The 21,151-nt window shown below is 41.5% G+C and overlaps 1 protein-coding gene across 1 annotated transcript in view; it reads left to right on the forward strand.

Annotated features, from left to right (window-relative positions):
• sorcs2 (sortilin-related VPS10 domain containing receptor 2) overlaps nt 1-21,151 on the forward strand; it is a 353,877-nt gene that overhangs the window by 265,059 nt on the left and 67,667 nt on the right. The window contains exons 4-5 of the mRNA XM_078276317.1: nt 11,389-11,553; nt 15,305-15,378. Of these exons, the coding sequence (XP_078132443.1) occupies nt 11,389-11,553; nt 15,305-15,378 (239 nt within the window). The remainder of the gene's footprint in view (nt 1-11,388; nt 11,554-15,304; nt 15,379-21,151) is intronic.

Genomic DNA, 21,151 nt, shown 5'->3' on the forward strand with positions numbered 1-21,151 from the left:
TCCATGTCCACGATTCGATGCATCGATTATTTGATTAATTTCACCACCTCTAATCACAATCGTCATGAGTGGCGCTAAGCTAGCCTTGTGAAGGAACTTGTTCTGGTGGAACATGTGGACGTTCAAAAGTAGTTTTAGTCGTGCAACAGAAAGCTCAGATTGGACAGATAGTCTAGCTAGCTGTCTGGATTTACCCTGCAGAGATCTGAGGAGCAGTTAACCACAGTCCTCATGAATCCACTGGAGGTTAGAACGCCAACACAAAGACAGAGGAAGGGTCAAGGATATAGACTAGTCTGTCACCAGGGAGAAGAGAACTCTGTTGCGCATGAGGAAGTCTACCGCACCGCGACCACTTTTGGCTCGCCATTATATTACCGTGAACGCTATCTGCAAAGTTTTGAAAGTGTGGAACCACACTTGCACCCGCTTTACCGGCATTGCCGTGACTCACTGTGACTTTAACAAGCTGTAGAGAGACTTTTGCTCGCTCTGCACCACAGCTCTGCGTGTGTCGGAGCCCCGTCTCTGTCAACATGCAGAGAGGACAAAAAAGCTTGTGCTTATGAATAATACATTTTGGCACCGCTTGATTTAACGTGAATCGGTACCCCAGAAAGTACAAAGTTCGGTACTCAACCCTAATTGTGGCCCCTGTGCAGTACGTGCCCAGAAACGTCCTGGTGACCCTCAAGACAGCTGTTTAAGTGCAGTTGAAACCGTATTAAAGAGATTGACACTTAATGATAAATAATCTGGTCATAATTTCAAAAAAGACAGAGAAACTGATATTTTTTGTTGACCCCTAACTGTTTAACCGGGCTTCAAACAGTCCTATTACCTCATGCCCACATTAGTTGATGTGCTGTACAAACTGCCTAATGGGACAATTGTGCACCCTCCATTTTTGTCCACTAAACGTGATTGTTTTTGCAAACCATTGTCAGCCAGCCAATTAAATGGCTGTTCAAATCAATTATCTCAACCATGGAAGTACCCTGCAACACTGTTGTGAAATTATTGAGCTAATGGGTTTTTGTTGCCACGCAGACAGTATCAAATCTTTTTGCAGAAATTAAGATCATTATCCAACCTTGTGTTTTTATTGAAGTCCACTTCAGGTCCATTTTGCTTCAACTCACAGGTTTACCTGTAATTAAATCTAAAGCTTGGAGCAGCTTGTGTACTTTCAACCTTGTTAAAATGCATCAGGTGAACACAAATGCACTTGAGTTGGTGAGAGCTGTGGTCATTTGATTCTGAGAGCTCTTTATTGCACAGTAGTGGTGTGCGATACTGCAAAATTTGGTATTGATCCAATACCAAGTAAATACAGGGCCAGTATCGCCGATACAGATACGATACCGATACTTTAATAATTAAGGTGGATGCATAATCAAATTGCTAAATCTGAATTTTCATGACATGTAAGTGGTTTTGTGATTTATTTATTTATCCCCCCCCCCCTTTGGATTATTAATAAGTTTAAAACCCAGGACAGAATGTTCATATGCTTGTATAAATGTATTGTGTTAACACTGTATCTTACAGCCTTTTTTACAAATTATACAGCTTGTCGTTGTTTCATTTTTGGCCTGAAAATATAGCCACACAGCGCTCCTCTTGCTCTCTGCCATTCTTCTCTCCTGCTTGTGTGTGTGTGGTGCTGGCCACCGCCGGGCCTGGCTGCTTGCTTGCTTGCTTGTTTGCCTGGCGCCGCTGAGTCACGTGACGGTACAACATCAAATCACAAAATATTGAACTAGATTCAACTAGATTGTTGTACATATCGTAATATGTAGAAGGCGGTTCAGAACGGAGTTATCACGGCGTACACTGAAATGTTTTGGGATTTACTGCATCTGTGTCTGAGCCAGCTTTCATCTAGCTGGGTTTCTCTTGTGTGAGTGTATATTTCCAGCAGCAGAGACATGTATGCCAGTCAGAGCAATGCTCGCTGTCACTGATAAGTGGAAATTGAATTTTGCCAGGCAGGGCTGACATGGCAGGGCGGGCAGACCGGCATGAGAGGGTCTTGGCAGCATAATGCTTTTAATTGTTTCAGTCAGGGGCACCACGGAGGTCCTTCTACTGTAAGCTGCCATTTCACTCTTTGGGCCCTATTTTAACGATCTAAGAGCACAGCGTGAAGTGCATGTGCGTTTAGGGCGTGTCCAAATCCACTTTTGCTAGTTTGACGGCGGGAAAAAGGGTCCGTGTGCCGGGCGCATGGTTCTAAAGTGTTGTTCTTAGTGTGTTCATTAATCAGAGGTGTGTTTTGGGCGTAACATGCAATCAACCAATCAGAGATCATCTCCCATTCCCTTTAAAAGCCAGGCGCGTTTGGACCTTGGAGCATTGCTGTTATGATGGAGGATTTACACCATAATAATAATATAATAATTTGTAATCTTCTGCATGTGTATGTGCTGCTGTGCGTCCCTGTGTGTGTAACAAGCATAGTGTGCACGCACCCTGCACGAGCCTAGGAGCATTTTACTAATGCTCTGTTAAAATAACAATGAAATGCTGCGTTATTGACTTTAGACCAGGTTTTTGTTGGTCAATGGCACGATCACTTCCCGCTGCCTCAAGATGGCAATACGCCAAGAATGCACCTGAACACACCTCCCTGTAAGACCAGCACGCCCAGAATGCACCTGAACAAACCCCCCTGTAAGACCAGCACGCCCAGAATGCACCTGAACACACCTCCCTGTAAGACCAGCACGCCCAGAATGCACCGGAACACACCTCCCTGTAAGATAACATGACTCTGCATTTCTCACAGGCAATCTGATACACAGAGAAACAATCTCAAACACAGGAGACATCTTGGAGCCATTTCGCCTCTCCCCCCCGTACAACTTACCCCCTGGTTACATCTCCACTGGCATGGGAGAACTGAATCTGCACATAGAGATAGTGTACTGTGACCTTGTACCTTTATCGGTCTAAACAAAGGCTGTACGCATTTGTCTCCAGACTTCGTGTACGCAATCTACAAGTGGGAATGAGATGAACTCCCTTCTGGCATTGTGAGAGAAACAGAGAAAGAAATAAAAAAAGAATATTAAGAATCATGCTTAAATGTAATTTTTTGCATTACAATTTTTTGATTTTGACATCAAACGCAGGTTCGGCGATTCACCCAGTATTTTTATGTATTCTCTACCCACCCCCACCTACTTGCACACGTCTGAAGAATTAAAAAAAACACACCGTGTGATTACCAGCTGATAGCATGCAGCTAAAGACACAGGGTAACGTTAGCTTACCGGTAACCTGCAGCTTGAGTTTTTCAGACACTGCCAGAGTCGGAGATGACGGAGAAACAACACAACTGGAAAATCTTCCTGCTTCACTAAAGTCACCAATGTAGCAAACCTTTGCCTTCCCTCTGAGTGAGTTATGTAAACACACAAAAGGTAAAGCATGTGGAATGTACTCCGTGATGCATTTGTGCATATCTTTTCTGTATGTCAGTAAGAGACCTCGAGCCGTATGCCACGAGATGTCCTTCCTGCATTATGACGGCTCCCAATCCTTCTGTGACGTCTTTGTTTACATCATAAAACTTTGGGCTGTGCTTACCAGTTTCTTCAGATGTTCAAAGCTGCGTTGCTGTTGTGTTTCCCATTGCCACACAACTTCTCCTTTCAAAAGTTTCCTTAGTGGTGAACTCACCTCAGAGAGGTTGGGATGAACTTTGAGAGGTCCTGCACCATGTCTAAGAACCAGAATCATTGCAGCTTTGTCTTGTGGTTGTGGCATGTCCATTATTGACCTTCTCTCGCTCTGGCTTCAGGCCGTCTGCACTCAGAACATGTCCAATGTAACGTATCTGTCATACCAATCTTGCACTTGTCTTTGTTTAGTTTCACATTGATGCGCCGTATTCTGTCAAGAAGCTGTCTCAGCCTTTTGTCATGTTGCTCTTTATCTGCACCCCACACTAGAATGTCATCCATAACATTCACAACTCCTTCCAGGTCCTCCAGTCTCTGAGCAATACACTTCTGAAAAACCTCTGGGGCTGACGACACACCAAAGGGTAGCCGTTTGAATCTGTACCTACTAAATGGTTTGTTTAAGGTACACAACTTACAACTGTCCTCATCCAGTTGTATCTGCCAGAAGCCATGATTTGCATCCAACACTGAAAAGAACTTTGCATTTGGCATTTCTGCCACAACCTCCTCTACTGTCCTCAAGGGATAGTGTTCCCTCTTTATAGCTGTGTGTCTGGTTGACCATGCTGTTAACCCAGTCAGTAGGTTCTGTTTGTTTTTCTACTTTTTCTCCGTTCTTTCTCGTTCATATTTGATGTCATCTTTCAGTGCTAAAGGAAAATTGGAAATGGGCTTGAATGGGCTCTCGGCCAGACTGACTTGCAGAGCAAATCTCAAATTTGCCGGAAGTTCGTCAGGGTTTTCCCAGGCTAACTCTCGCCATCTCACCGACCCATTGTTGGATTGAAGGTACCCCTTTGTTCCTCCATACACTCAGAAGAATCTGTCTGGCTATCATTAAACTGGTTTGGACCCAAGCCTAGAGTTTGCCTTCTAGCTTCATTGGTCCAAGAAAAACAGCAACAACATAACACAAAAGGAGCTGTCAATAGCAATATGACATACAGTAATAGGTTAAACTGTAGGCTGTTGCAATTTTTTATATGCAATAATGCATATTTGCATTGCTGTAACTTATCACAGAAGCACTAAGGAAAAAGGCAAGGTTTCCTGCGGTGGGACTCGTAGGAGAGAACAAATTGCGTCAGTAAGTAGTTTAGATGGCTGTTTTATTCACTTTAAACATCCTAATAATACAGGTGATGCTGAGTCATTATTAAATTAGTCATGATGTCATGATGAGTCACTGTTAGCAGTTATAACGTTACTTGTTTGGTAGCTTGATGGATAGTTAATTAGCTAGCTTGCTAATTCCATCCACCGTGCTTTCATGCTATACGCTGGTGATAGAAAATGAGCCCAATACACTGGCGAGAGCGCTGTGCTTTTCTACGCTGTGACAAGTGTGTGTAAATGAAACATGAAGTTGTCAAACTTTACTTATTTGTTAATAAGTTGGCCCATTCCAGAAGAGCGTTGTCATGGAGATGAATGCTCCCAGTGCCAGAGTTAGTATGACTGTGGTGTGTATGGGGGCGGTTGGCACTTAAATGGCAGCTATCTGTAACAGAGGAAAGTCTTTCAGGTGTATTCCTATGTAATGAGTCTCGCTCTCGCGCTCTTGCTCTCGCTCTCGCTCTCGCTTGCTCGCTCGCTCTCTCTCACACACACACACACACACACACACACACACACACAGAGCTTTAGGAAAGGAGGTACAGTTTTTTTTTTTACACTTTATGTAATTAAGTCAAAAATAATTACTCAGAGGTTCCTCTCCTCCCTCTCACCCTCATTTCCTATTTTTTACTTGACAGAGGAATGTAATTAAAAAAGGAGAGAGAGAGGTTTCCTGAGGTTTGATCATTGTCTCCTCGTCTAACGGAGGGTTAGACCCACCGTCTATCATGGACAGTTGGGGAGGGATACAGAGGGAGACTCGGAGGAAGCAGGAGGAGATAGAAGAGTGATGAAGATAGAGAGATCCATCAATGAGAGGGAGAGCGAGGGAGAAAGGCAGGAGACAGCCTATGTGAACTGAATATCAAGCTGACAGAGAAACTGTAACGATGAGGAGGGAGAGTGAAGGAGAAAGTCCTTTTGTATTGAATTACAAAAGGTTCTTGTGTCACAATTTGCAATGTAAAAGTTTGTTCTGATTTGTCTCAGAATATGGAGATTAAACTCCAGAAGGTTTTTAGGGTTACTTGACTGCCTAAAGAAAGCTGTAGAGTAGTGGATGGAGGAAAAAAGACGGGGAGTGTATCCAAGTCCTTATCAGGATCAGAATCTGTTTCACTGGCTTAGTAAGTGTGCACACAAACAGGAAATTTGACCCAGTTTTTTGTTATCTCAATAAACATAACAGCTAAAAACAAGGATAACATGAACATTGACTGCTATGTACAAACATGAATATACAGTATATGAAACAGGGTACACGCAGGGTCTTAAAAGTCTTTAAAAAGTCTTACATTCATATATTCATATAATTATTTCTTGTCCTTTTGTAGGATTAAATAAATACTGTCGCCTCATAAATAAATGCTTTGTGTGTGTGTGACTTTACAATTTACTCTGTGTGACTTAGATGTTGCGGTGTGTGTGACACATGGATGTATAATAGTAACAACGGCGCAACATGGTGTTTTATCATAAATCCGTGGACATGGTGAGCAAGATCTGGCACTAAACATCCAAGCTTGGGCACGTATCAATCAGTTGTCATGAAAGAAAATGAAACGTCTCGCACCGTGCTACTAACAAGCTAACGTTAGCTCATCTGTTAGAATGGGCAAGTGTCTAAAGGTCTGGCCAGATGTGGACCAGTTGGAGGACGAGGATGAGAGCAGTGGGACTGAGCTTAGCACAACAAGCAGATCTGCGTGCGAGTCAGTCTAGCACTACTCTATATCGTTGACGTTCTACTTCTGGGATTGCTCCGGTGCAGCAGGAAATTCAGCCGGATGCATGTATTTCCCGTTTCCTTCCACTTTCTTTCTGTTGGTATTTTTAATTGGGTGGATTAATGAGGACTATTGACGGAGAGCGTAGGTATATGTAAGGAGATAACATAGGCACAGGCTAATTATTGATCACTAAAATGATAGTTAACATTAGTAATTAAACTTAAACAGCTAATGGAAGTCCAAACTGCCTGAGAGCTTCTCCTGTACTATACGGTAATTCCTCTACTATGAGACAGTAAGTCTCGTGGTTATGACCCAATCGTTGGCCTATTTTTATAAAAACGTCTGCTATGGAGCCATAACGTGAGCTACAAGGTAATGGAGCCTTTTATACATTGTCGTGTTTCTTTAGAAATAAACAACGGACAAATAGAGTCTTTAAACGCTTCAGATGTAAAGTTATTCTCTGTCAAAGTGACGTCAAAATGAATGGGAGTCAATGGGATGCTAACAACGGGGGGTGAGTGCTTGTTAGCATCAAAATGGCACCATAGGAGCTACGCGGTGTGAGAAGAAGCTTACCCCCTTGCGGTCTCACCTCTTTTTGCACATGCGCATGACATACGTCACGACCAAACGTTAGCGATTGGTTATGGCAGATCCAGAGTGGCTCTGGGCAGATCCAATAGTTTTAAACTTCAACAGAGTACCCGCCTTCAAGGAAGTTAACACTTGTCAATGGAGAGTAGCCAGACTCTCTGTACAAATGAAATGTACCAGAGTCTAGTAGGACCGGGCTACTTTCAAGCAGCTTTTAGACGCAAAAGCAGAATGGGATGAAACAATCACTGAAGCATTTGAAGCAGGGTCGCACTTTAATTTACAGTAAATGAATATGACGTAGACATACTTGGTATCAAATTAGACCATATTTTATCCATTATCGACCATCCATTACCGTTTACTGTTGTTAGCTCTGTTGCTAAAAACAAACAGACCTATTACCATTCCTGTGGAGGTTTGATTACATCTGTGTGAGTCGGGTCAATGTGTATACTTTACTTCCCATAAAATACAGTCGGAAAACGCATAGATGACTGACCCAAATGCTCTTTGGGAAGAACTGCTTTGTTTATAAGTTCAAGGTAATTACCAAGTGAGAGCTGCAGGGCTGCCTGCTGTGATTGGCTGTCAACAGCAAACACTGTTGGTAGCTCCTAGTTGCACTTACAAACATCACCCAAATATTTTTATGTTAAGAAAAAAATTGTGCCTCTTCTCTCATGCTCTTCTGTCTTCAACACTCCACTGCTTGCAACCACACAAACGCTAGGCCTTTAATTGACCAGGGAAGTGTGTTCAGAACAAACAAATTTACACACACAAACACACACACACACACACACACCTCTCAAGTAGTGCAGCCAGCAAGATGTAGGGCATGCTATGTTCGCTGCCTAACTGCAGTCATGATGAGAATACTGAAAAGGAGATTAAGGTATTTAATGGGTGATAATTCCCAGGGAGTAAAAGCAGGGGGACAGGTTGGCCAAAAACTGGGCTGGGTATCCTCCAGGATGGAAAGGCAGGGGTAAGGCAGGACGGGGACTGCCCATTTCTCCGACGCTCCATTGTTCCGACCTCTCAATAACCCGAAAAATTCTCTTTGGTCCTACAGCCCACTAGTCCGACGTCCCTTTGTTTTGAAAAAATCAACCCTCTGCTCTGACATCCCATTGTTCCGACCATATAGGGTTAGGGTTATGGTTAGGGTTAGGGACAATTATTTATAATATTTCTTTAGGATTTTTGCCTTGTTTAACATGTCGGGAATCCCAAAGTTTCCTGTTTGAAACAGCCAAAATGAGGCGTCTTCTCACTGATCAAGTTAGACAGTGGTTATTGCAGGGATATGCCCCATTGCAGGCTTAGGGAAATATAAATACATATCCAAAACTAACTTTACCCTGTTGGACTTTGGACTTAGCCTACATTTTTATTTCAGTTTTTCAAAGATAGGCTAAACATTTAAATGTGTTAATAAGCTAGAGAAAAGTCATTTTGCTTGTTATTTTTTATTCAGATTTTAGATTATGGGAGGTGATCCAAAAAAGCCTATATGGTCGGAACAATGGGATGTCGGAACAGAGGGTTTATTTTTTTCAAAACAAAGGGACGTCGGACTAGTGGGCTGTAAGACCAAAGGGAATTTTTCGGGTTATTGAGAGGTCGGAACAATGGAGCGTCGGAGAAATGACATGGCACCAGGCAGGACTCAGTGGAGCAGGCAGCAGTGATGCTAAACGAAGCAGGCCATGTGTCTTTTGTTGAAGTGCAGCAGAAAACATCAATGGACAAAGTAACAAAACCAAATAATTTCACATTAATATATCTTTTCAAACCGTTGTTTTTGTCATAAGTACTTTTGGACAGAACGCATGTGCCTTACTTCACATTGCTGCGGAGTAAGGTCTGGCTCCTCCACGCATACAGTACATTCAGGATTGGGTTGTTGTTTTGCATTTCTTTAAACCAATCACAATCGTCTTGGGAGGCGCTATGCTCTGGACTCAGCGACGCTGGCTCTGCAAAATGGTCTCGGGAAGGAACTTGTTGTGGTGGAACATTTGTACCCTGATAAAAGAAAACGCCACATATAATATAAAAGGAAGTTAACTGTTTACATAATACAGGCAGCGCCGGTTCTGCCGATTATCCGGTGAATGGATTGGTCAGTGATCCAGACTACCACTTGATGAACTGCAGTTTTTGGCCCTTGCGCATGTGCTTCATTGCTTAGCACTGGAGATTGTCCCTTACACATTCCCCATCCCTGGAGCAAAGAGGAGAAGGACTGTATGCTACAGACTCGTGGTCAGTTGAGGAGCGCACCACAGTGGTTGTAATACTGGATGATGGGGCACTCCTGCTTGCCTTTCCCCGATATTAAGCGTGAATAGACTGTCTATCAACAACGTTAACTAGGGGTGTGACGAGACACCCAGCTCATGCTCTTCCTCTGCCTTTCCTCTCCTGTTCCTCTCCTCTCCTATTCCTATCCTCTGCTCTTCCTTTCCTCTCCTCTGCTCTTCCTTTCCTCTTCCTTTCCTCTTCCTTTCCTCTCCTCTCCTCACCTAACATCTCTGCTCACACCCTCCGACGGGGCAGCGGGCCCCTCCCGCATCACTGTGTCTCTCTCTCTCTCTCTCACTGGTAGCCTGACTCTGTCCCTCCGTTGCAGGGCAGCGGGCCCCTCCTGCATCACTCTCTCTGTCACCTGACTGCAGCTGGATCTCTCTCCTCTCTGACGGAGCTACCAAACTCAACTGTTTCTGTCAAAGATAACATGTGGCGTTAGGCTTTTATACAAGCTAATAGACGTTAACATTAGAGCTGGCCTGTTAGGTTACGTTACAAGGCTCATAAACATTGGCTGGGCTGTTTCTTACCTTGCTCTACGTTGACTTTACTAGTTCCAGCTTCACCGTCACCACCTTTTTTTAAATATTTGTTTAGACAATCTCTAAAGCCTCTATTTTTTTCCTCACTTCTTCTCTTTTCTTTCCTTTTCTGAGCACCGGACTCGTGCTGACCGGACATTTTGAGCGTACTGAACTTCAAATCAAATGACTTCAAATTTTGATCAGTGGCCAAACCGTTTTTGTGTTGGGGGTGGGGGGTTCTTAACCACTATTTCAAGGACAATTAGGAAGAAAACAAATACTAATAATAAACTCAAATATTACATTTTTTTTCCACAAATAGGCCTATTTTAATTTTTTTCTTCTAATTATTCCATAATTTAATGAGGGCCCAGTTCTGGGTCCCCCCCTCCTACCCTGGGCCCGGGACAACAGACCCGTTTGTCCCCCCCTATCGGCGGGCGTGTTTGCAGTTAATATATTTTAAAGGAATACACAAAATAACCCCAAATCAATGATTATGCATTGGTTAAAAAAAAAGGCATCTGATAGGAAAAAAGATCACATGCATAGGATGTCATACATGGCATTGTGTGCAGTGACACTTTCGAGAACACGATGGAAATGAAATGACTTTCTGATATGAAAAAGCTTATAAAACTCTAAAAGCAAATACAAAGTGTTTATATCAAAATATAAGGTGTTCCATTTTGTAGCGCCTGTGAAAAAAGAGATGGAATCGTGGATTCTGTTAGTTTTTTTGCCTGCAGTTGTGCGTATTGACAATTTTGTTTGACTTATTTTTTGACACGCCATTTTACAGCTTTTGTGCACACCTACACTTTCAGTGTGGATACTATGCACTGTTGTATAAAGAGCCCAGGTGCAAACGGCACCGGGATGATGATGAACACCAACACCTAGAAACCCTCATTGGACCATTTCCCGGCTCTCACGAACTCCTAAAGAATGTGATTGGTTCATTAGTTCCTATCGGTCACCCCTATTGGTAGCCTTATTTCTGGGAGTCCAGGACATAATTATGATTAGTGGGTTGGCAGGTCCTAGTGTGCCCTGTGTTTAATGCCTTCACTTTATGAGCTATAAAACTCTAAATAGATAATCAATACAGTGATGCCTCAGTCTAAGCAGCATGCAAGCTTTATGGAAAGTTCTTATGGCCCAGAGAATGGCCTTGAATAAATGTGCATGCATGGCCATGCACGCATTTTTAATGATCAGTTTTCTAGTGCAAGCAGGTGAGTCGACATGATCAACAATTGATATAAGAAGGAAAGTGTCTTTGAGTCTTCCGCAGACTGCTGCCTGAGCAACGAATACATTGCGGGAAATTACCCTTTTGACAGTTCTACCTCTGACCTCTGTTTTCCTCCTTTTCTCCTTTTCTGTCGGTCTCTCTTTCAGGTAGTGCTGGTTGGTTCATCCATAAATGAAAGAGATCAAATGCTGTTTATCAGCACAGATGAAGGTTCTTCCTTCCAGCGACAGTCCATCTCCTTCACCCCGGACACGCTCATATTCCACCCTAAGGAAGAAGACAAGCTCCTGGCCTACTGCAAGGATGGCAGGGTGGGTATCACATTCAACACACGACATTCAAATAAATAGTTGCTTTTGTAGCTGAAAGATTAACAAGATGTCAGTGCAGCAAAGCATTCATTTTCAATTAGTATTATTGACAATTATTATGATTTGTATAAGATGCTCCGATACGTATTTAGATGCAAGTGCTATTATACGGTTCAGGTCTAATTAAATTTAATATGGAACAATTTAGTACGAGTCGATTCAATATTGAATTGATTCGAAGCAAGTGGTTGAGATACAATCAGTGGCGTTTTTATGTCCAAAAAATTGGTGGGGCACCAACCATTTCAGAAGGTGGGCTACATACCAGTAAAAAAAGAATACTCAGTATCTCTCTCTGTGAACATGTCAACCAACCGCATGGCTCCCCAAAACACTTAACAACAGAGAAGCATTCTTCTACCAGGTGTTGTAGACATACAGAGAGAGAGAGTGATGACAATATCCCGAGGCTTTCTCCAGTTTCTCCTCCAAAGTTTCTCCTCCAAAGGGTTCGAACCTGTGCTCGAGTATGAAATCCACTTCGATCATTTTTTTAAAGTTAGCTAGCAACGATAACACAATCTCTCCTTTATGCTCTTCTTGCCGACTGTTGGCGCCGCGCCAGACAGCCAATCATATCTGAAATGTGCTGTCGTGGGGTTAGGGCCGTCAGCCCCACTGGCCATCAAATTCATATGATCTACATTAAACACACTCTGAGCATGCGTATTAATAATTTCCCACGTACGATGCACATTGCATTGTGTGAGAGGTGCTAGTGTGAATACACACAACTACTTTACCTCCTCCAAAACATTCCAATATTCCTCTCAAAGTCGTACTTTAAAAAGTTAGACTCAACGGTTCTTCCTTTTGTCTGGAATTATAAATCCCATAGAATAAAAGTCCAGATCACATGGAGGACTTGCACTTCCAAATTTTATAAATTATTATTGGGCTACATGTATCCTTTCCATTGCATCTGTGTTAGATGATACTGCTTTGTTGTCGAACGGGCTGGAGATTGAGCAAAAGGACTGTTCAATCGGTATATATATTCATATTCAATCGGTACTGTAATTTTATCTCCAATTCCTCTTAACAGAACATGTTACCAGCACAACCCAGTAACACACAACACAATAAGGATTTGGAAACAGATGTCACAGAACTTACAACTAAGAGCCATCGCTCTCTGGTTGTCAATAGCAGTAAACCCTTCCTTCCCTCCTTCTTGTCTAGACACAGCCTTTGATATGTGGGAAGAACTCTGTATTTGGAATGTAGGTGGTTTATATATATAGAAGGATCATTTGCATCTTTTCATCACCTACAACAACAATATGGTTTACCAAAACACCATTTATTCAGATTCTTTCTAGTAAGAAATTATGTAAGAACACATCTTCCTCAGTTTGAGAAAGCAGGGCCAGATAAGTTAGATGACTACCTAGGTGAGCTAGGGAGGTCAGATCACATAATATCCTGCTTATATGATAAGTTGCAAGAGATAAGCTGCCCAACTACTGCCACTGTTAAAGCGGATTGGGAAAAAGAGCTAGGTGCGAACATACAAAATAACCTATGGGACGAGAGTTTAGCATATATATGTGCTCCTTAAACGCACGTCACTGTCTAATACAGTTTAAAATGTTACATTATTCCAAAGAGACTTCATAGGATCTTCCCTGAGCTCTGTATGTGACACTCATGTTGGTGATTTACTTCATAGTTATGTTCTTTGTTGCAAAATACAAGGTTAATGGAGTGATATCTTTAGTTTCATGTCTAAGGTGTTACATATTCAAATTGTCCCAGATCCAGTTTTAGTAATCTTAGGGATAGCCAATGAAGCAAATAAAGTAACACTGGCACAACAGTGCTTCTTGACATAAGGAATTCTCACTGCAAAGAAGTGTATCCTCTTACTCTGGAAAAAGAACCAACACTGAAGTTATGGCTCACAGAGATGATTGACACACTCCACCTTGAGAGGATCCGGTTCATCCTTGAGGACAAACTAAAAGACTGAGAACATTTGGCGACCTTCGGTATCTTATCTTACAGGACAAGCAGAATCCTGATCCGGGGTGGGTTATTGTGGGTTGGGATTAGGGCCTCTCGTTTGTTAGTTGTTGTTTTTTTCTTTCCCTTCATTGTCTTTGTTATACTGTAAAAAAAGAAGCACTGTATTAAAAAATTTGTAACTTGATTTTTGAAATTAAGCTTCAAAAAAAGAATATTTGAAACAGATGACTGACAGACAACAGCTAGTACAATTTATGATATCCACAAGGTATTCCTCTCATCCACTTTCACTGCTAACTTCAAAAAATGAAACCTAGCAGCTGGCATTTACAGGTGTTTTTTCTGCAAACCCAAACAAGCTGATCCCTGCCAGCCCAAACATGAATGAGCAAGTTCCACATATGACCACACACCGCAGCAGCAGCTTCGTTGAATTCACATCAAAGCTTCAATCAACCAGTTCGTAACCTTAGAATTAAGCCATCGGCCGATTCTTGGTCCATTTAGATCGATCCAGGGGTCCATGTATCCATGTAGTCTTATCTGCGATAAAAGAACCGGATACCGATTGGTATCGGTAAATCTTTACACCCCTAATAAACAGTGATGGGGTGAGAATTACGAACAGTCAGACATTAAAACAGATTATCACACCACTTTATTTGTAGATAAAGGGATAGAAGTGAACCTGAATTGTAGGTACTAATCCGTCATTGTGCTGACAACAAGTCTGTTCAAATGATGAGAGGACGCATAGCAGCACGTGTAAATGAATGATTGTCATAGCAGGGACAGATTGCTATCAAGGTCAGCTGTAACTTTTCTTTTTCACAGCTAGAAATGTGCAGTTGACATATGCTTAAGGAAGTTTGATCATTGATGACTCATATTATCTGATGACCCTGAGCAAGAAAGTTTGTTTTGAGCAGTATATAGACAGGATGTCAATGACCTCTGTCATTGAAAGTGTCGAGAAAGGGTTTCTTAAACTGTGTGTTTGTGTTTTTGTATGTTAGAGAAAGATTGTGTGGTGAAGTAATTGTCTTAGCTCCAAAGTGCTTTTCAGACTTTAAGAATCCCTTGTGTGTAGGAGTCAATAGACTTTCATTATGGGTCTAATCAATGCCATACAAGCTTAGGCAAAAAACAAACACCCACACATATGTACACACACACAAAACCTGCTATGATTATTAATTCATAGTCTTAACTTGGTGAACCATTATATTCAGTAGCTTGATTGGGTAAACTGAGTTGATCCAAACAGACTCATCAGTATTAGGGGACCACTAAGGTCTATATAAAAGAGACTTCAGATACAGTATTAGGGGACCACTAAGGCCTATATAAAAGAGACTTCAGATACAGTATTAGGGGACCACTAAGGCCTATATAAAAGAGACTTCAGATACAGTATTAGGGGACCACTGAGGTCTATATAAAAGAGACTTCAGATACAGTATTAGGGGACCACTAAGGCCTATATAAAAGAGACTTCAGATACAGTATTAGGGGACCACTAAGGTCTATATAAAAGAGACTTCAGATACAGTATTAGGGGACCACTAAGGCCTATATAAAAGCATCCAAAAAGCAGCGTCATAGGACCTTTAAAGGATACAGCTAGTAATAGGGCTCATGGTTAGGGTTCATAATTTAATGCTACATGCTTTGTGTGTGTTTGTCTCTCTAATTGTGGTCTTCTCTGTTTTTTTGTGTCCAGCTCTTTGCTTCTACAGACCTTGGCCGCAAGTGGACTTTGCTTCAGGAGCGGGTGACCAAGGACAAAGTTTTCTGGTCAGTCAAACTGTATTTTGTCATTGTTAAATAAGGACTTAAAGACTCAGTTTAATGCGTAGAGTGTGTCAGTTGATTACTTCTTTATTGACACAAACATGTACAAAGCGGTCAGCAATAATGTAGCATGCAAACGATTATTTTACTTCTTGTTACAAAGATAATACATAAGAAATGACAGGAACAGTAATAATAATGGTACAAGGACGTTGAATGTTTTCCCGGAATGGTAAAACTCATGGGTCTGTTAAGAAAAAGCCTTAATAGCTGAAATACATAAAAGATGGATTTTTAAAGTAATAGTTCAGTATTTAAAAAATAAAGAGTCAGGATGTGTTTAGACTCCAAGACTAGAAATGGGAAACAAACAGCTAGCCTTTCCACTGTGAAAAAAAACTTTTTTTTGTGATTTTTGGGGGAACTTTTCTTGGCGAACAACAGCCGGGCACTGTGTCTGCAGCTTAACAGTCCTATACAAAACAAACCTTATTGGGTAACACTTTATAATAACGGTACATGAATTATCATGAATTCATATGCAGCAATCATCTTTGTGACCCCACAAATAAGACATTTCTGGTGTTTAGACACTAAGAAGTTAGTAAAATGTAAAATTCATAAATATCCTACCTGGGTGAGCACTGTTCTCAGACATTACTGTTCAAGTGCCTCATGTTGTTGTGCATAAAGCAACTATAAAAATGCATCTGCAGTATACTGTATTTTGTGTCAATGTAGTGACCTCCGTATCATTTTGCCAACCCACTCCTATAATTCTGAATACATTTAATGTTATGCCACCATTAATCATATCTTATTTATCAATGTTAAAGAGAGCAGGTCTGCACTTTATTTGAAGGGTCACAGACATGATGAAGTCATGAAGAAGTAACGTTTAGTTAATCATGATTACAACACTACAATTCTTCAGAATATGTACACTGCTGTGACTGGTCAGTTTTTTGAAGAAGACATGACATCATTAATGTATCAGAAATCATTATGATTCAAATAACTTAATTGATGCATTCATTAACGTATTGTTCATGCATTAAGTCATGCATGAGATACTATAAATCCTTTTACATTACTGATAGTAATGAAGTACTACATTGATTAATTCATGCTTTTTCATGCATGAACTCATGATAATTCATAAACCATTATTATAAAGTGTTACCGTGGACTTTTAGCATTAGCATGTGGCAGGCCTGACAACAAAACGTTACATTAATACAGTCTGGATGATAAAAAGGCATGAATGATCTTTTGCTTTATTTTATTTGGCTCAAGTAAAATTGCCTTCAGCAGATACACACTATTGTAGTTAGGCCTTCACATACTGTAAGGTTGTGACCTGCTCCTCCTGTAAATGTGTGGGCATGCCTGTGCATGTGCTGTAAATGCTTGTTTGCTACTTAGGCTCTAACTAGCTCTAGCTTTAGACTCTAGCCTTAGCTTTGCCAGTGGCCTAAAAGTCATAAAAGCAACAAAAGAACAGGAATCTGGCTGCCATTAAAATCAATCTGCTGTTGGGGTCGTCTGGCCAAATGTGTTCCTTTTGTAGCTTGTTTTTGCAAGGCTGTAAAGTTTGTGTTTGTCTGAATTCGCATCTCAGATCCCACACAACAACTGACAACAAAAACAAAAATTTGAGGATAGGCAATAAAAATGAAATGCCATAAACAGCATGTGGATTAAAGCGTAATCGAATGGCAGAGAAGCCAGAGCTGGGATGGAATTTAGTTCCCAGGGGGAATGTTTTTGCAGCATGTTGCACTTCCTTCTCTTTTTCTTCTGAAATCAATTATCTGTTATTTGTGAATCAACCCCCTATCTCTCTATAAGACATGTCTATTGTTTTGTTTTATTCCCCCTGCTTCCTGTTAAGCCCTGTCTCTGTCTGCATTGACTTCCCTTATGTATTGCCAGCTGCTTTCACCTTCAGAATGAGAAAAAGGTTTATTGCCAAGTAGATTTTCACTTCAAATTAATTAGCCTTTGGGGTTTGGTGCATAACAATAAACATAGTAAGGGAAAATAAAAGATTAAATTACTGCAAACAGTCAAGAAATGTTTGACAATAAAAATATATAAAAAACAATATTCTCCAAGGATTGTGCAAAAGTTAACAGTACGCTGTATAGAGTGTAAGTGCAATTACGTACAGAGACAATAGTCCAAAAGGTGTCCAAAGATTTGCATTAATAATGCAGTGAAAGATGTTGAGACTTTACGTTATGTATTTTAATACAATGTCAATGGGGCAGGATAAGAGTCTGTCAGTGGGTTGCATTGTTGATAAGGCCAGCTGCAGATAAGAAGAAACTGTTCTAGTGGCGTGAGGTTTTGGTACTGCAGGCTGCTGCATGGAGGAGTGTGTTTCAACGAGTTTGTGTCTGTGGTGGGAGGGATCGGTCACAGTCTTTCCTACATTCCTAAGGCAGCTACACACCGGGCCGATAATCGGCCGTTGGACAGTCTGGTGAGGTCGATGACTCGAGTCTGTTCAGTGTGTTCCGTGTGTCGGGACTCACCCGGAAATGGCGAGCGGGATGACTGTGATTAAGCCTCTCAAAATCTGACTAAAATCTTTTAAACTGACCTTTGTTGATCTGAAATGAAGACAGATTCAGCAACTGCACGGCCTATTTCTCGCTTAAAATGTTTTCAGAAACGCGCTTTGGTGAACTATTTTAGTACAATATGAGATCGTATTCTGAATGAGTTGCCAGTAATGGCCAGTTGAAAAATCCAAAATCCGGAAGCAGCAGCCAGACCCACGTGACGCGTTCGTCCAGTCAGCTGCTGGTTTTAATTTTTTGGGTGACAATAGAGATTACCGCTGCCTGCTGTTATGGAGACGTATTACGTCTCGTGTCTTCGGTGTGTTCCGAGGCAATTTTTTGACCAACTCGGGGAGACTGATCAGTCCAACTGCCTTTTCTGCGGACAGTCAGCCATCTGGTTGGTCTGTAATGGCCTTTAGGTTCCTGGAGGATTGCAGCCAATCACCTTCTCAGCTGAATGATGCACTGCAGTCTGCCCTTGTCCTTGGTGGGGGCAGCAGCGTACGACATAGTGATGGAGGAGGTGAGGATAGACTTGAGGAAATACCAGAAATACGTCCAATGAGGGTGGTGTCATCCGCACACTTCAGAAGCTTGATAGGTGATTGGAGGTACATCTGTTAGTGTACTGTACAAGGAGAAGAGTAAAGGGGAAAGAACACAGCCTTCAGGGAAACTGGTGCTGATGGTCAGAGAATCAGGAATGATGGGTTTCCCCAGCCTCAAATGCTGCTTCCTGTCAGACAGAGTCTGTAATCCACCTGCAGGTAGGGTCAGGCACAGGAGAGCTTGTCCTGCAGAAGAGCAGGGATGATAGTATTGAATGCAGAGCTGAAGTCCAAAACAGGATCCTGGCGTATTTTAAGTCCAGGTGCTGGTGATGATATGTTGACTGCATCATCTACACATAGGACCTGTTGAAGGGTTATTTTCCCCAATTTGTGACTTGACTTATTCCCCCCAACGAAGTGGTAACCTCTTGTGGTTAAACAAATAATAGCATTACCCAGTCATCATTCAGATTGCCCTAACCAGTACCAACTGGCCTGAACCCTTGATATATCTTTTGTAGACGCCCTACCGAATTGCTTCACTGATCACAACTGGTTCTAAAAACAGATTCTTACCCCTCTAAATGTTTCAACAAACTTCCTGCAGACAAAGCAAAATGTGATGGAATTTAACTCTGCTTAAAGTTGAAAGGTCCAGAACAAAAACAGTGGACCTTTACGATTATGATTGTTTTTAATTTGCTGTGATCTATCTGGGGACTGTGCTGTCTCCTTTTCTGTTCACCTTATTCACCACAGACTTTTAGTACAACTCAGTCATGTCACCTACACAAGTTTGCTGATGACTGCAGGTGTAGGGTGTATAAGGTATGGGCAGGAGGGGGAGGACTAGTAGCTGGTGGACAACTTTGTGGTGTGGGCTGGTAAGAATCAGCTGCTGCTGAACCAGAGAGATAGTGATTGAACATAGGAGGAGGGGAACAGCTCTGCCGTCCCTGTGTATTCTGGATGGGGATGTGGAAATGGTTGAGGACTACAGATACCAGGGTGTTAAGATCAACAACAGGCGGAAGTGGAAGACCAACAGCATGGCTGTATACAAGAAGGGGATTAGCAGACTCTATTTCCTGAGGAAGCTGAGATCCTTCAACGTGTGCAGCAGAATGTTGTGGCCAGCACTCTGCTGTCCTCTGTCGTCTGCTGGGGAAGCAGCATCCAAGCCGTTGACACAAACAGACTGGACAAACTGATCAGGAAGGCTGGCTCCGGAGCACCTTCTCCAAAAAGCTCCGACAGCTTCAATGTCGCACAAACCGCTACAGGAAATCATTCCTGCCACATACCATACAACTGTACATCATTTCACTGCTAAATACGAGATAAAGATTTTGATACCTCACACATCACAATACTGCACTATTATGCAACTTGCACACTGTTGACTTCATATTTTATATGTGTATGCATATTTTATTATATACTATGTATGTAGGTTGTATATTTTTATTCTCCAGTTGTATATACGTTGTAAATTCTTTGCATGACTGAGTATATTTTTTGAGGAGTTGTTCTGGTATTGGTATCTTATTTTATCTTATTTATTATTTCTAGTATATTTCTTGTATATTCCTTATGGGTGCTGTGTGCCTTGTACCTTGCTGCTGTAACACAGACATGTCCCAGTTTGAGATCAATACAGTCTGTCTGTCTGTCTCTCTCTCACTGCTTCCAAAGGGATATATTGGAACCCTTTATACTTTTCCTCCACTAAGAGTATACATTTTGTGTGTTATATGACACATTGTTACAGCTGCTTTATTTCTCTCATGTGATAGTTCAATTAATCTTTGTAGGTTTTGGACCACTGGTCAGACAAAACAAGAAATTTGACATTCAGCTTGTATAGGCAAACTAAATGTATTTCTTGCAGCCCTAGGCCACAAAAGAATGAACACAACATAGCATCAAACACAACATAGCATTTAACAAGATTGTTGACATTGTAACATATGTTTAAGGGATGTAAAAGACAACACAATGCTATGTAGCTGGCCAAATCCAGATTAAACCCATGTGTCTGTCTAAAATCGAACCAAAACTGCAAATCTAAGTAGCTTGTTTGTATTGTCTGTGGCATTAGCAACAACACCAAATGAAGTCCTTTATACCAACACTTTAATCCTTTGTGGTATAACTGCTGTTACTTTATTAGAATAAGGTGCTCTTTCAACTGAAGACTAGACAAATACAATCTTCAGGAAAAAGACCAGTAAAGGGATTTTGTTAGCCAATAGAAGAAACAAATCGAAGACTTCTTAGAAAACAGAAGAATTGTCTGATTTATGTTCATCTGGATTTGCTTTGGAATTATCAACTGCCAGGCAAATTAAAGCTGAAAAATGTAATCGTCCTGTTGCATTTCATGGGATCCATTTTCTCGTCCTCATCCCTCCATGGTCTGCTAATTGCTCGTAAAGTCTCTTTATAGGCAAAGTAGCAAGGTTTTAAATCTCTACTCTTTACTGGGCTGGGGACTACACAGTTCAGATGAACTGCTTAGTTTACTGCTTACTGAGATACACACAGAGCAAGAGTACTGTAGAGTATATTAGTGTGCTTTGAAGAAAGAGAGGAAAAGGGGGTCTACAATTCTGGAAGTTTTTTACCGTAATAAGCAAGGCTGAATACATC

The sequence above is a fragment of the Sander vitreus genome, chromosome 19, assembly GCF_031162955.1.
Source record: "Sander vitreus isolate 19-12246 chromosome 19, sanVit1, whole genome shotgun sequence".
Lineage (NCBI taxonomy): Eukaryota > Metazoa > Chordata > Actinopteri > Perciformes > Percidae > Sander > Sander vitreus.